This window comes from Podarcis gaigeae (assembly GCF_964106915.1).
Source record: "Podarcis gaigeae genome assembly, chromosome: 11".
Lineage (NCBI taxonomy): Eukaryota > Metazoa > Chordata > Lepidosauria > Squamata > Lacertidae > Podarcis > Podarcis gaigeae.
This window is the reverse complement of record NC_139687.1, coordinates 17,293,892-17,310,882: the sequence shown is the minus strand read 5'-3', so window position 1 is coordinate 17,310,882 and position 16,991 is coordinate 17,293,892. Positions and strand designations below refer to the sequence as shown.

The 16,991-nt window shown below is 45.5% G+C and overlaps 1 protein-coding gene across 5 annotated transcripts in view; it reads right to left on the bottom strand.

The window, feature by feature from the left end:
* Positions 1-4,284: 4,284 nt before the first annotated feature.
* Positions 4,285-16,991, bottom strand: part of ZNF608 (zinc finger protein 608) — a gene marked incomplete at its 3' end in the record, with an annotated part of 124,996 nt that continues 112,289 nt past the window's right edge. For 3 of the 5 annotated variants that reach the window (XM_083702182.1, XM_083702181.1, XM_083702184.1), the window contains 6 exons: positions 13,698-16,125; positions 11,545-11,962; positions 10,865-11,037; positions 8,927-9,080; positions 6,316-6,397; positions 4,285-5,292 (listed from right to left, as the gene is read on the bottom strand). In XM_083702182.1, coding sequence (XP_083558308.1) covers positions 5,286-5,292; positions 6,316-6,397; positions 8,927-9,080; positions 10,865-11,037; positions 11,545-11,962; positions 13,698-16,125 — 3,262 coding nt within the window. Of the gene's footprint in view, positions 5,293-6,311; positions 6,398-8,204; positions 8,557-8,664; positions 9,081-10,864; positions 11,038-11,544; positions 11,963-13,697; positions 16,126-16,991 lie in introns of those variants that run through there. The other 2 variants (XM_083702183.1, XR_014556064.1) reach the window with 2 other exon arrangements.

The window sequence follows — 16,991 nt, the reverse complement described above, 5'->3', positions numbered from 1 at the left end:
AGTAAAACCACACAGCATCTAGCACAGTGTGTACATCACTATTGCTACAAGAGTAGAGGTAAAGGGACCCCTGACCGTTAGGTCCAGTCGCAGACGACTCTGGGGTTGCGGCGCTCATCTTGCTTTACTGGCTGAGGGAGCCAGCGTACAGCTCCCAGGTCATGTGGCCAGCATGACTAAGCCACTTCTGGCGAACTACAGCAGCGCACGGAAATGCTGTTTACGTTCCCGCTGGAGCGGTACCTATTTATCTACTTGACTTTGACGTGCTTTTGAACTGCTAGGTTGGCAGGAGCTGCGACCAAGCAATGGGAGCTCACCTCATGGCAGGGGTTTGAACCACCGACCTTCTGATCGGCAAGCCCTAGGCTCTGTGGTTTAGACCACAGCGCCACCCTCATCCCCACAGCACCACATCTAGCACAGTGTGTATATCACTATTGCTACAAGAGGTAGAAAAACCATTAAGTGGTTTGCCAGGACCCTCAGCAATTTTCAAGTGGTCCATGGGACGTAGGGAAGTTTAGGGACCCACTGCACCAGAAAAACTGCCAGCTCTCACACACTGAGAATCAGAGTGAACCCGTCTCTCTCTGCTTCTCCCTTTATGAGTGTTACTGGGAGCGCTCAAGTTAAATGCAATATTAAGTACAAAAGAAAGCTCATTGTCTGCGAGACAATGCAATCAGAGCATATTTTATGCTATACGGAGCTCAAAGGGGGACACAGCAAATGGAAGAGTGAAGTATACAAATATATGCTTGTCACAAAGGCACCTATCTAGGCAATTTTGTACAGAACTCTGCAGTTGCAATAACACTACAAAATAATGTATGTGTTGTGCCTAAAATGTTGCACATTATTGCCATGTATTCTGCATTTACTGGAGATTTCAGTATTTTGTTCATTGTGCGCTTTTCTTGCACACTTTCCCATGGGTCAGTTTTGAAAGCTGCATGCATTCCAAGGCCCCGTTATTCACGGCAATGGCAAACACAGCTGGCACACACAAATGCAAATTTTACAAATGCATATTGCAGTATAGAGACTGCTGTGTAGAGGCTGGCACTGATTTGGTGTAGTAAGCACCAATTTACAAAGCAGGATGTTGCACAAGCCGATTTTTCAATAGCAACGCACTGGAAAAGTGCAGGGTGTGCAGTATCTTGCCTTTATGAAAGAGCCAGACCTGATCCTTCAACAAGATAACGTAACAAGTGTTGCCATTAAAGTTCAGCAACCAGATGTCTGCATCTTGATGGCAGGGATGAAGAGCTAGCCCCATCAGAACAACATAAAACATTTGAACAAAACATAAACTCTAATGAACTGAAACACACCTGGGGCACAAATCCCTCCCCTCCCACATGCAACAGGATCATAAATAGTCAGGGTCTTGGAGAACATCAGCCTGCTGAAAAAAGGACATATCTCTTGCTCCTAGGTCGAGATATTAAAGGCAGACCCTCCAAGTGTCCCAATATCCCAGGGACAGTGCCGGATTGACAGAAGCCATCCCACTTTTCCTTAGGACTTTCCTATTTTCATCAGAGAAGTGTTGGAGGGTATGGTAGGACATCCCTATTCTCTCTGGAGAAATGTTGGAGGTCCTGTATACCTGAAGGAGCATCTCCATCCCCATTGTTCAGCCTGGACACTGGTTAACGCCCTTTAACGCCCTTGATCCAAAATGGCCTCCTTGCAGTTGCTTTTCATGGGGCAATACATTCACACGCCACTGATGCAACACTGAAGAAAGGAAATAACTAACTGCTACACAAGGCCATGTTTCCCCTCCCTCAAGTCTTTTTCTGGTATCCTTATTCACTTTGCTTTCTTCATAGATACATTTCAGCTGAAATTGCTGCTCCATTATCTTTTCACGGACAAATTCTGTAGCATTATATTCCACGTAATAAATAACCTCTACTATACTAACCAAAAGCTCAAAGAACAGCAATCATATAATTAAGGGAGAATGCTATAGAAATTCAAAAGGCCTTTGGAGAGACGCTGAAAGAAGTTCATAGGAATCCACTGAAAGAAAACTGCCTGTACCGGTTCTGCGTCAAATGGTTCGTTGCCCAGCAATAAAAGCTGCTTCTCCAAGTGTCAATGCAACTTTGGGGGATATGTGTTGAAATTTAAAAGCATTCCAGGTAATAGAATAGCAAGTTGCAAACACCTGGCTTGATGCTTTAGGCATGACCAAGCAATGGCCTCCTCCTTGAACAACGGGCCAGCAAACCATAGCAATTCCTTTTGAAAGTCCCCTTTGTTTTGAAAATGCAGAACTACTTTGCATCGGGAAATGCTGCTTGAGAGATTTAACACGCAAAGTCCCCTTGGGATACGCAAAACCAGCGACAAAGTTCTTTGGTTCACTGCACGCATTATGTACTTCAGCTGATGCTACTTGGCTTATGCAACCAGGGGCAGGCTCAATAACTCAACACTCAGTTGGGTATGGCTGCCGCTGCAAAGCTAGACTGTTAGCTGCCATTTTTATCAGTACAATAGAGCCTCGGTTTTCGAACATAATCCGTTTTGGAAGACCGTTCAACTTCCGAAACGTTTGAAAACCAAGGAGCAATGGGCGGTCAGCAAAATCCATTGAGAAAATTAAAAAACACGCAGCTATTTGACTTCTGAGGTGTATTCGAAAACAGAAGCAATTATGTCCAGTTTTTCGGCATTCGTTTTCCGAAACTTTTGGCTTCTGAGACACTCGGAAACCGAGGTTCCACTGTACTGGGAGAGTGTGGGGACTGACCAGATAAGAGTTGGTGGTTGTTTCACAGATGAAAACTCGCATTGCTCTTCCCCAGACATAATATGGAAGATCAACGATTGGATCTCCTCCTCTTTGTTTTGGAAACTTAAAAGCAGCAGGTGGGATTGGATCAGAACGGTATCGCTGGTGGAATTATTTAATTATTTAACTCATCTTTCCCCCCATACCATTTTGTTACTCAGGAACACCTTCTTCAAGTCTCTGCTTTTTATCTTCTGCCAGATACATACTGCAGGCAAGAGACCTTCTGAGGGAATGAAACCGGAAAAAGTTCAGATGAGGTGCAGCAGTTCTCCTCGCAAGGTATTAGGGGTGGTAAAACAGAAATCACACCTCTTCCCCTCCAGTTTTTTTTTCCCCTTTGAGGGAGGGGAGGGGGTAATCTGTTTGAAAACTGGGGACATGAAGAAGGTGTTCCTGAGTAACAAATCTGCCAAAGCTTAGGCAAGTAGATCCAGGAGCTATCACGTCAGGTGAATTTTAAAAGTGGAAAAAAATCTGGTTTTTCTTGCTGCCCGCCCCCCTTCCTGGAGTACCATCTTTGAAGGAAAAAACAGAGGGATATGGCCATGTCATGGAGCATCTGTCATGCAGGCACTGGATTAGACGACTTTTGGGGTCCTTTCGCTTCTCTGATTCTATCTGTTTGATATCTTTTTGTGGAAATAAGGCAATAGAGCTACATGGAAGATTGGGGATGCCCTGATCTGCCTCAACAAGCTTCATTATGTGATCCAATTTAGGACAGTGAGGATCACCCCCCAATCATCTCAGGGTACATATAGCTGATGCACATTTTTGTAGAAACCACCATCTTATTTTTGGGTGGACTAATCCGTTTCTAAATTGGGGGTGGGGGGGAGACTACCCAAGTCTGACATTAGTGTGCTGCCAGGTTTCAAAGAATCCTAGTAGCTCTTAACTCCCCTCCAGAATTACTGCTCCCAAGCTCTAAGCTAAGGAGCCAAGTGGTGATAGTCAGGACACTGGGGTCCATCTCCCCTCTCACCCAGGGCTTTTTTTCAGCCAGAACTCAGTTCCGGCACATGTCAGATGGGCACCATCGTTATTTTAAGAGAACAAGGGAGGCTTTCATGGTGAGTTCTGGCACCTTTTTTTCTAGAAAGAGTGCACTTGAAATGCCCTTTCTCAAATCTCAGTCAAGAGTTCAATATGTGAACATTAGAAGGAGCCCTTAAGCCATGGGTAGGCAAACTAAGGCCCGGGGGCTGGATTCGACCCAATCACCTTCTCAATCCGGCCCACAGACAGTTCGGGAATCAGTTTTTATATGAGTAGAATGTGTCCTTTTATTTAAAACACATCTCTGGGTTATTTGTGGGGCATAGAAATTTGTTCAACCCCCCCCCCCCCCAAATATAGTCCGGCCCCCCACAAGGTCTGAGGGACAGTGAATTGGCCCCCTGCTGAAAACGTTTGCTGAACCCTGGCGTAAGCCCAAGGATCTGTAAATCAACGGTGCGACACCAGAAAGTACAAAAACAGCATTTTTTTTTTAATTCTGATTGCCAAATTATTTAAGGCAGGTATAAAAATGAAAGCATTCAATATACATTTTACATAAAATAAACTAGATTACAGCATAAAACAAGTAACCAGGCAATGGCATTAAAGTCTCTCTTCTAAAACGGGATAATTGTAAACATTAAAAAAAAGACTGCAGGACTATTCAAGTAATAGAACAATCACAGACGTCTTCTGGTATGCAGGCTATTGGGTTATTTGCCATTCAAGATTATAAAAAGGACATTTCATTATTCACAGGTGCTCATTATTTCCCCATTTAAAATCCTGTACATTATGTACAACACAGTTTTTGTGGTACTGGCAACCCCATGCCTTCCGAATGTATATTCTTCACAATACACAATTACAATGAGACAGTTAATACAGTAACGTTTTACACTGATGCATCTTAATAGGAGATACCAAATAGACATCTAAATTGTACCAAAGTGTCGTCGTCGTCGTCACAGTTAACCTCTATTGAGGGTTGTGGGCAATATTAGAAGAGTATGCAAGGTTCAGGCACACAGATACGCAACGTTAGTTATTTACAATTAAAAAAGCCAAAGGAAGGAAAAGAAGAAACAAACAACCTTTTGTGGTTAACGTTTTCCAAACAAGACAATACACTTCTTTTCATTTACTTTCTGGTTTACAACTTAGCAGCAGGCTCTCTGTGTGAGCCTGATTACCGATACAAAAAGTAAAGAATATATTTATATATATATATATTTATATATATATTTATATTTATATAAGCATATATATATAAAAAAACAGAAGTCTAAATACAGCAACATTTGTTACTCTGTGATAAAAATCTGCAATTTACAAAAATGAAATGACTGGTTTTTGCCTGCCATTAAGGCATTTCAAATTAACACCATGGAACTGATGTCTGTAATAAAGCGCTTTTTCTTCTTCATGTGATCCAGTCACATGACGATGCACATTTCCAAAATTATCATTCTCTGAAAAAGAAAAGAAAGGCAGGGATTATTTCAGAACAATGCAGTCTCATTCATTTATGTCAACAATCTCAGTAAACGAGAGCGGGGGAGGGCCGCGAATTATCTTATAGCAGCACTGGATAGTCTGGGTCATTAAAAGCTGTACCGAATTAACTTGCATTTAATTATATATAAGGTTTCCATTTCCTCTGAAAGGTTGAAAAGTAATCCTATTTAAAAGCAGATAAATAATTTACAAAGAAATGCACGTCACATGCTATGAGAAAGCGCTGCTACTCGTTTTCTACTAACACATGGCTTCTTACAAATATCAGAAGAAATCAGAAAGAGATGCACATTTGGTTTAAAGAGGGTGCACACACACACACACACACACACACACACACACACACACACACAAATAGTTTGCAAATTCTAAATGACTTGCTTTGACATGATGGGCAATATACCATATTGGTCCGAATATAAGCTGATCCCTTAAAATTGGGTTACAGGCTGAAAATCGCTGCGGTTGGTAGAATTGTAACTCTGAGCCAATTTAAGCCTTTGATCTTGCAAGCCCGCAAAAGTTACCGTACAAATGCTAAAATCGCAAATCGCTATTCAATTGCTACAATTGCAAATTGGCAATAGAACATTTTTTTGCTCCGTTTTGCCGTTTGTCTGTTCCAGCAGCGATATCGTAAGGGCCATTTGTGTAAGGTTGCAAATTTAAGTCGCGCGTTTAACTTCTCACGGTCGGAATTTGGGGGGGAAAGTGCGGCTTGTATTCCGGCCAATGCGGCACGTATACATATTTCAAGGGAACATGGTCTGGTTCAGCGATCAATTATCTACGCGACGGAATCAGCTCCACGTAAAACGTTGTCGTGAGTAGAGTAACGCTGCTATTAACCAAAGAAAACACCTGCCAATTAAGAAGTCTATGTAGACCTCCACCCTCAAAACACCGTGGTTCACTTCCCCTCCTCCCTATTAAGATGCCTGTTACGCGTATAATTTCAAGGTTTACAGGATATTTACCTCCGTTGTGCAGGAAACATACCAGATGCAGAAGCTTGAGCCGCGACCTGCTGAGTGGCGACAAGGGCAGCAGAGGTCAGCCCTGGAGGAAAAGGTGAAAACAGTGTATCTCAATGGATGGATCTCCTCCACTGGTTTTAACAAGACATGAAATCACAACAGCCCCGCCGCACTCTGTGCAGAAGGCATACATAATAATTGCAGGCAGGCAGAAGGAGGAAAACCTGCCTGCCTCCTTTAGCCAGCATGCCTTCTTCCGATTCCACCTAATAGGCATTTTGTAAGGGGAAGAAGGCATTCCACCTTATTGTATTCTTTTCCAAGTGCCGCACTGCATGGTGCTAAATGGCTTGTATGAATTCCTGAATAGGAAGCTCAGTAGAAATAATAGGCACCGGGAAACAACAAGAATCAAAAGTCACAGTGAGTTGCGGCGACGGCGTGGTAGCTACTCAGAACATAATACTTTCATAATAGCTATCATTTTAACGTTTTTCCTTTTGAATGCACATAATGTATCCCATAAAGCGCATGGAGCCATTGAATTGCGTTTTGAAACAGTCAGGACTTCCAAGAAAGAAAGGAACTGCGAAGGCGCCAAGTGAACATAATGAATTAATGCCGTTTGTGCTGCAAACACGACAGTGGCTCTTTTCTGTATAGGGGAAGAATCTCCTTTTAATATTGCTAGATGACAGGGGCAGCGGGGAGCTCGCTTGTGTAGCTTACTGTGAACCCATCTGCGGCTCCATTAACAGGGAGTCGAGGACTTCTCAAAATAAACACAGTCCTAATTTGGGAGCTGGGAGAATGTTAAGACTGCTATGTCCTTTTTTAATGTGCAAGCATTCCAAAAGCATATTTCAGCGGTACAGTATTTGCTTTGTGTGCAGAAGCTTCTAGGTTCAATCTCTGGTATCTCTATGTACATTAAAAATCTTCACTGTATCACACTCTTTATATCGCTTGCACAAGGTGATTGGGAGAAAATGCCCCCTTCCCCAAGCAAAGCAAAACATCCTTTGGCTGTCTCTTCTCAGTTTAATGTAAGTACCCATGAAATCTGAAGTACCCATAATAGGTAACCTTGTACATCAGGGAAGCTGACAATTTTGTTCAAATAGTCATGCAATAAATAAATAAATAAGGAAATTTAATTTGCAAGATTATATCCCTCTCTGTAAAGGTAAAGGTACCCCTGACCATTAGGTCCAGTTGTGGACAACTCTGGGGTTGTGGCGCTCATCTTGCTCTTTAGGCTGAGGGAGCTGGCATTTGTCCAGACAGCTTCCGGGTCATGTGGCCAGCATGACTAAGTCGCTTCTGGCGAACCAGATTAGCCCACAGAAACACCGTTTACCTTCCTGCCGGAGCAGTACCTATTTATCTACTTGCACTTGACGTGCTTTCAAACTGCCAGGTGGGCAGATGTTGGGACCGAACAAAAGGAGCTCACCCCATTGCGGGGATTCAAACCACCGACCTTCTGATCGGCAAGCTCTAGGCTCTGTGGTTTAGACCACAGTGCCACCTGCGTCCATCCCTCTCCATAAAAGTAAAGGTAAAGGTACCCCTGCCCGTACGGGCCAGTCTTGACAGACTCTGGGGTTGTGCGCCCATCTCACTCAAGAGGCCAGGGGCCAGCGCTGTCCGGAGACACTTCCGGGTCACGTGGCCAGCGTGACATCGCTGCTCTGGCGAGCCAGAGCCGCACACGGAAACGCCGTTTACCTTCCCGCTGGTAAGCGGTCCCTACTTATCTACTTGCACCCGGAGGTGCTTTCAAACTGCTAGGTTGGCAGGCGCTGGGACCGAGCAGCGGGAGCGCACCCCGCCGCAGGGATTCGAACCGCCGACCTTTCGATCGGCAAGTCCTAGGCGCTGAGGCTTTAACCCACAGCGCCACCTGCGTCCCATCCCTCTCCATAGACATGTCTTATTCCTAAAAGCATGGGAAAATGTTGTACTTGCATGTATTGCTAAACCATGGTTTGCTGTTATGAGGACGAGTGCCAGAGAGCCTTAGTGTTGTGTATTGCGCCCTCCTCCCCTTGGTTCAGCTTTGGGGAGGCATTGAGAAACATTTTCTTCCATTTTAGACCAGTTGCTGCTTCTCCATATATCTAAACCTGGACAAACTGTAGTCAGATTTAACTATAACCAATGGAAACAAACCAACTCGCACACCATGGGGGACTGAAGCTTGCTTTCATTAACCAGTCTAGATCATGGTTTCCTAAACTTGGGTCTTCAGCAGCTTTGGGACTACAACTCCCATCATCCTTAGCTGTCAGGACCAGTGGTCAGGGGTGATGGGAATTGAAGTTCAAAATCAGCTGGAGACCCAACTTTGGAAAACCCTGGTAGATGAACCACATTTTAAAGCTCAGACATAATCTTTAGAATGGAAGCTTCTTAATCTCCTCCTTGAAGTTACACTGGAGGTGGAGAGGGGGACTTTCGGCTTCTGATCTCCTTGCAGTGCACAGCAGGAAACGGGCTGGAGTGTGGATTGTTGCCATAATACTACACTGTGGTTGAGTGTTACGTGCGATCCAAGTCAGTCAAGTTCAGCCACTTTAATGATTCCAAACAGGAAGATGCAGCTCACCTTGAAATGGGTCGTATTGACCAGGAATTAGTGGGTAGCCCATTCCGACATGGGTGTGGTGATGGGTATGAAGATGCCGTTGACTAAAAGGGGAATGTCGATCTCGTTCCCTCTCCGCTTCCCTTTCGCGCTCAGATGTAGATTTCTCTACAGGCTGGAAACAAAAAGGCACCCAAACAGTAAGCTCTTCGCTTGCGGATGCAGAAGATCACATTCTGATGGTTTGCGGGATTCTCTCTGACTCAGCCTGTATCTGCATTTCAGCAGATTTCATTTCTCACTAGGCATGCTGCTGCCTCCGTTGGTCTGGGAGGCTTTTAAAAAACTGCTTTAATTGAAGGTTAGGGTAAGTGGCTTTTGTTTCCGCAATTACAATGCGGCCTGACTTATTTAAAAACACACAATTGTTTTACGCATGGATAGGGAAACTGAAAAAAAAAATGTTTGGAAGAGAATCCCTTCTGGTATGCGTGTGTATGTTCTAGTTAGCTTAAACTCTATGCTGTACCTTGGGAAGGCTAAGTAAAATAATTACCCAGTTCATACAGAAACAATATAGAATTTAAAATTAACCTCCATGCCTCCTTAAATATCTTATTATTAGCTGCAAAATAAGAAGTTACTGTTCTAATGCAACATATAGGGTCTGGGCTGCACATTAACCCCAGAGTTAAAAAACAAACAATGGTTTAATTTGAATGTGCTTTGGTGCACGTTGCTGATAAAGTTCTTGTGCTCCTTCCCTGTTCCTGACATGCCAATAGGTAATAAGCCAGACTCTGGCTTGTGGTGCTGGCTGAATCTGGATTTGTTTCTCTCTGAACAAACCAGCTATCTTAGCTTATTGGAGGAAACAACTCTTAAGCTCAGGTCTGACTGTTGTGACAAGGCAGATTCTGGCTTTTTTTCTTGGTGGTGTAGCAAGAGCAGCGGTGAGGGAGGAGCGCAGCAAGGACTTTTCAGCAGGGCACACCAGTATAGAATTATAGTGTTGGAAGGGACGCTGAGGATCATCTAGTCCATGGATAGGCAAACTAAGGCCCGGGGGCCGGATCCGGCCCAATTGCCTTCTAAATCCGGCCCGTGGATGGTCCGGGAATCATCATGTTTTTACATGAGTAGAATGTGTCCTTTTATTTAAAATGCATCTCTGGGTTATTTGTGGAGCATAGGAATTTGTTCATTTCCCCCCTCCAAAATATAGTCCAGCCCCCCACAAGGTCTGAGGGACAGTGGACGGCCCCTGCTGAAAAAGTTTGCTGACCCCTGAATTCTAGTCCAACCCCCAACAATGCAGAAATATGCAGCTGTCCCATACAGAGGTCGAACCTGCAACCTTGGCGTTATCGGCACCACATTCCAACCAACTGAGCTCTCCAGGCTTGTTATAGTTTGCTTTTAACGATGTGCGAACTGGGCCATGGAGCCAACTATCCGTACATCTGAATTTCTACCCAAATCAGTGCACTTTGGGCTATAAAGATGCTTTGCAGGAAACCAGACGATCCATATCCATCATTTTTTTAGTTATAGCAGGAAGCGGCTTAGAAGCATATTTTTTACTTTAGGCAGTATATAACTAAATAAAACAAAATAAAAAATGGTTTCCCATTTGCACAGCTACAGTATAATTGACCGGTCAAGGAGGCATCCAACATCCATGGACATTGTCTCATGCACTTTATTTTATGATACTGTGAATGCATACTGGGAACCATGGGCTTCAGCGATGTTTCTAGCAGGGGTTCTGAAGGAGCAAGCTTTGGGGGTCATATAGGGAGACCTGGTGGGCTTAACAAATAAGGTACTTGAATCAGTACATATAGAACCCTGCTGAAACCCCAGCCCTGTTTCAGAAGTATACCACTGGTGTGTCCTCTCTTCCCCCAAATCTTGACTATCCCCAAGGCGTACAAATCATAACAAGAGATGTCTTACAGCAGGAGACTTGCTGCGATACTGGTTGGCGTGTTGCTGAAGCAAATCCAGTGCTTTCGATTCAGTGGTAGATTTTACACCGATAGTAGGGCTGGTATTGACTTTTTCCACCTCTTCTCTTCCGGACATCTTTCCATAAACAGGATAATGAAATCCCGGCGACAGATAGGCCCCTGCAGATAAATAATAAATGCCGTATCACGTTACTGTTTACATTTGGGGGCAGGGCACTCCAAATGAATCCAATTCAGATTACCAAAGTTGCACCCGTGAGCTTTGATCTCCTGCTCCGCCCCAGCTAATTCAGCCTAATGAACGGGAGGTTATAAAGTAGGTTGAGCTTAGAGCCATTTCAAACATTTATGGGTCCCTCTTAAGTGAAAGGAATAGGAACTATAATGATTCTGACAGTAAGTGCTTAGGATATTTTTATAGGCAATAAACTATCTGTCAGTGTAATGGCCGCAGCCGAATGACACGGGATGTGGAAACTGTTATCTGGGAATGTTGACAGTTCATAAAAAAGTAACAGCTTGTGTTAAATCTATTTCGCTCCTAGAACTTTGCAAAACAAATGTCATCTGTGAAGCTTCTAATTCTCCTTCGCTGCTAACAGGCACTGTCAAAATAGATAAAGCTACGGCCCAGTTAATGTCTGTCTAGCAGCATTGAGTACACACCTGGGTAGCTGTGCATGAGAACGGGAGACACAGCGCGGTACGCAGGGTGATTTGGATCATACATCTGGGGGTAAGGGTAAGCGTGCAAGTACTGTATGTACGACTGGTGCTGAGTCATTGGAGAGGAAACCGCCACTCTGGCGCCCCGGGATTCCTTCCAATTCACAGGAGTCTTTCGATCATCATTTTTGATCTTGTTCTCCTCCAGTGATTGGGAATCGGAACGCTTGATCTCCTTAGGCTCCTCTTTAATGCTGTTTAATGAGACAGGAATGCTGGAGAAGGAGGCTTCCTTGTTAGGTGTTTTTCTGGGGCTATCTTCTTTTAACTTTTTTTCACGTTCCAGCTCCTCCGCTTTCTGCTGATCAAGATATTTTGGCTGATATACATAATGGTGCCATGTTCTCGTGTCTGGGTCCTGATACGGGCAGGGGAGAAAAAAAAATGTTCACCATTTATATTGTTAAAGAGGAATCTTCATAGCCACATTAATCCACAAAATGGGGGGCAACAGCAACAGAGAAAATAGGAAACTGGCCACAACCCAGAGAACTGCCTTAGGCCTTTATTTCCCTGAACAGCAGACCCTCAACCATGTCACATACTGCTTTTGAGATTCCCGTAAGTCACAAAAGCAGTTTGTTGCACAGTGCGGGACAGCACTTTTTGAGAAACCAAAGTTATACCTGCCGTAACAATAAGACATTTTGAGAATTTTCGAAGCCAACAGGGGGAAATATAGAAAAAAACTGAAATATATTCAACAATAAATCAAACACTGCTGCAACACTGGAAATGCATTACAGTGGCTCTCAAAATTAATCTGTTCAATTCCTGAAACCGTTCGAAAACCAAGGCGTGGCTTCCGATTGGCTGCAGGAGCTTCCTACACTCAAGCGGAAGCCATGTCGGACATTCGGTTTCCGAAAAACGTTCGCAAACCGGAACACTCACTTCTGGGCTTGCAGCATTTGGGAGCCGTTTGAGTACCAAGGTACCACTGTATATGGTACTTGGCAGATACAACTGTATAGTTTGGTATTTTTAAGACATTCATTAATATAAGTGCCATAATTTGATCCAAGCAATACTTGCAAAGATACCCCATGTTACAGACTGAGCTGCAAGCCACTGCTCCCTACATAAGACAAGGATAAAGGTAAAGGTACCCCTGACCCTTTGGTCCAGTCACGGATGACTCTGGGGTTGGGCGCTCATCTCACTCTACAGGCCGAGGGAGTTGGTGTTTGTCCACAGACAGCTTCTGGGTCATATTGCCAGTGTGACTAACCAGAGAAGTGCATGGAAATGCCGTTTACCTTCCTGCCGAAGTGGTACCTATTTATCTACTTGTACTTTGATGTGCTTTCAAACTGCTAGGTGTGCAGAAGCTGGGACCGAACAACGGGAGCTCACCCTGTTGTGGGGATTCGAACCGCTGACCTTCCGATCGGCAAGTCCTAGGCTCTGTGGTTTAGACCACAGTGCCACCCATGTCCCCAGGACAAGGATACCCTTAAGGAAAAGCCAATGCATTCTTTTATTTTTTAAAAAGGAAGACAACATTTACACAAATGTGCTTCCACAGTAAGTCTCAGTTTCTGCCAGTTGGGAAAAGAAAGTTTAAAGTAGAAAGAATCAACCCTGAAGTAAATACAAGGTTTTATTTGCCGGGCTTAGAAAGACTGGCTGGGAGTCAAAGATCTGTATGACTGGTTCTGCACCCCCAAGAAGGCTTTTGCTTTTCGCATAACAGTTTGCTTCATGGCAACCCTCCTGAACTCTCTTTTTTTTTAGAGAGAGAAAAGGCTGAGAAAATGAAACATCCTTATACTGTAATATAATTAAGGAGCAACGATACATTTGGAGGCTCATTTATCTCCAACAGTATGTCATCATTACCTTTGCTAACCTGGTGTCTTCCAGATGTTCTGGACTATAACTCCAATAGGAGCCAACTCCTAAGGACAGAGGTCCCTTCGCCCCGCCCCCCATAAAACACATGCAAAGCAAGAAGGAAGACCCACGATGGCAAATGGCCCCCTCCAGGTAAGCGTGTACAGGGCTGCGGCCTAAACTGACGCCAAAACCCTTTTCACCACCAATTATGAACGATCTAGGCTTGCCATCGTTTGCATTTCAAAAAGGCTCACCTGTTTAAACCTTGTAGTGGGATCTACTCCCGTCTGTTTCATAGAATCCATAACCGATTTCATTTCCACCGCCTCCTTTATAAGCTGGTGATTTTCCATTTGCTTTGCTTTGAAGCTATCCGACTGAATCTGTTGCTGATGATTGGGAAGAAGCTGCGATTTGCTTGTCTCCTCCGTTTTATTAGGGACCAATGACCCTATTTTAGAGTTATTTTTACTGGCCTCGGGAGTCGGCGGCGCTTTAGAGATAGTAGCAGAGGGGATGTTTTTCAGCTTATCATCTTTCCCCAGGTCTTTGAGGGGGAGTTCGTTTTTCCTTTCACACTCTCTCCCAGCAGTTTGCGCCATTTTCTGCTCCGCCAGTCTCTGGTCCTCGTAATATTTCTCATACTGCTGCCTGTAAGCTGGGTTCGAAGCCATCAGGGACTTTTGGTCCATGTACAGCCCATAGGCATACTGGCCATAGTAAAGTGACTGGGCAAGTGCAGGATGCCTCTGAGTTATGACCGACTGGTGCTGAGGTTGTAAATTAGTGGGACTGGCTTCGCTTTTCTTGCACTCAGCTGGCTCGGCCTTGTCTTTCTTCTCAGCCTCTTCCTCCGCCTCCTTTTTGATCTTCATTCCCGGTGCGTTATTGCCGTTCCCAGCCGCAGGGGCGCCAACCTGCCCGGAGTGCATGTAACTTGGAGAATAGTATGGATCATAACCGTGGTAATAGGGAGAATGGGGCTCTTTCACTTGGGGCGGCTGCACCGGGGCGGAGGAATGTCCTTTGACAACGCTGTCCTTGTTAGAAATAATATCCGAAGGGGAGCTGGCCTTGGACCTCATCCCCTCCGACCGGCTGTCGGAACCACCATCGTCGGCCGCGTCCGAGATATCGGAGTAAGCCGGGCTGTTGGTTTTAGCAGCGGCGCCCTCTGCCCCGTTCTGCGTCAGCACATGCAGCGGCGCGATGGACGACTGTCCGTTCACCAAAGTGCTGCATTCCATCCTGGAGGCACTGCCTATCGACGGGCTGGGGGCGTTGTCTGTGAAGGTGTAAACCTTATCGGCTTCGGCCTTGATGCTTGCCATCCTGCTCTCTTGGGACTCCGACAGCCCGTTCGCCAGCACCTCATTCTTGCTGAGATGCTCCTTTAAAAAATGCCCGGCAATCTCTTTCCCGGGCCCCTTGGCGTCCTCCAACTTCCCCAGCTTCAGCTCCATTTTGGGGCTCAGGCTCTCCTTGCTCTCTTTGTCCTTCAGCTTCCTCTTCTCCTTCTTCTTCTTGTCCTTGAGTAACGTGAGGGCCGGGTTGACGGTGCTCGGCTCCCCCATGATGGTGGGCTTTGGTTGAATAGGTTTCAGCGGAGGGCTCTTTGGTGTCGCCTGCACAACAGTCGTCGTCAGCGAGGGCAATCCTGGCATTGTGCCGGTAGTGGTGGTTGTAAAGGCTGCCGTCGGTATAGCTATTAACTGAGGCGGGGTTGGAGCTGGGGCTGGGGCAATGGGCCGGGCAGTTTTCAGCTTCGACAGGTTCTTCTCAACTTTGCAGTTGTTGCCTTTCTTGCCTTTTTCTCTCTCTCCCCCATTCTTTTTGTCTATTAGCCCTTCAGCCTCCAGTTTGGGCATCTCGGCCGCCAAACTGCCGTCTGCCACCGAGCAGTTCTCCAACGTCACAGTCATGTTGGAAATGACCGGCAGGCTGTTGAGTTCGCTGTTCAAGCCCCTCTTTTTGCCAGAGTTCTTGCCGTGGCTCGCCTGCTCCCTTTTCCCCTTGGGCGTCCCGGGGGTGCTGAGGGGGCAGGGAGAGGCGGGTGCTTTCAGCTGATCAAAATGAGAGAAACTTGTGCTTGGCTCGTTGCATTCCAGTGCCACGTTGCTGAGAGCCTCCTCGCAGTCGGAGATTTTGTCTTCGCTGTCAGGCTCAAATTCCAGTTTGTTTTCCGGGTCCAAATGTGCATGAGCCTGGTGGTACCTCAACCCATTTATGTGCTTGTATTTTTTGTTGCAGTTGGGATGGGGGCAATCAATCAAAACCGGAGAAGAGCAGCCTTGGTCCAAAAAAGCAGTCTCTGGCTTGCCCTGGGGAGTGGTTGGAGTGCTTCTAGAATTGGTACGGACACGCTTCCCAGATTTATTGTCCTCTGAGCTGGAGTTCAAATCCAGCTCCATGGGTGGCTTATTTTTCCTTTTATTGGTGGACAAGGGGCTGACTTTGACATCCTCTATGGCACAATTTGGGGGTGTCCTGCGGCCACTCGAATTAAGGCTGCCCCTCCTTCCTTTTCCATTGGCACCACCTCTGTTCTTGCCCTGCAGTCCCCTGGACTCTGTGAAGCTAACATCTGCCCCCGGCGCAGTCGCCGCTGCAGCGGACCTCGCTCGCTTCCCCCGGCCCCGGCCTCCTCGCATTTCCAGGTCGCTTGTTGGCGATTCACAAAACCTGTGTAAATAAAACGAGATGTCAGAATTGAACGGGCACGAGAGCGAAGGTTAAAACAGACTCATACCATTGTAAACAATGGACTACTAAGCGCATCTCAAATCAGCACACAGGCCAAAAAGAAACACCTTTAGTAGTCCTTAGAAAGAAAATAAATCTTAATGAAATTCTCTTTAAAAGTGAGAGCTGGACCATAAAGAAGGCTGGTCACCGAAGAATTGATGCTTTTGAATTATGGTGTTGGAGGAGACTCTTGAGAGTCCCATGGACTGCAAGAAGATCAAACGTATCCATTCTGAAGGAAATCAGCCCTGAGTGCTCACTGGAAGGACAGATACTGAAGCTGAGACTCCAATACTTTGGCCACCTCGTGAGAAGAGAAGACTCCCTGGAAAAGACCCTGATGTTGGGAAAGATGGAGGGCACAAGGAGAAGGGGACAACAGAGGATGAGATGGCTGGATAGTGTTCTCAAAGCTACCAGCATGAGTTTGACCAAACTGCGGGAGGCAGTGGAAGACAGGAATGCCTGGCATGCTTTGGTCCATGGGGTCACGAAGAGTTGGACACGACTAAATGACTAAATAACAATAGGAACAAGCTGTGCATGTCTGGGGTGTGATTTTAATTATGTACATTTATACCCTGCTTCTTGGCCAGAAAAAGAGCAAGCCCCATTAACAATAAAACAAGACTAAAATGCAAAAAGCATAATGAAATCAAGAAACAAATAACCAGTCAGAACAATGTAATGGAGCATAAAAAGTCAAGCTCTAATAAAAGTTAGGTGTCCTAAGGGGGGGCGTGTGCACTGCAGGGGGTTGTCCTAGATTACCTTTGCAATCCCTCGCAACCATATAACTCTCT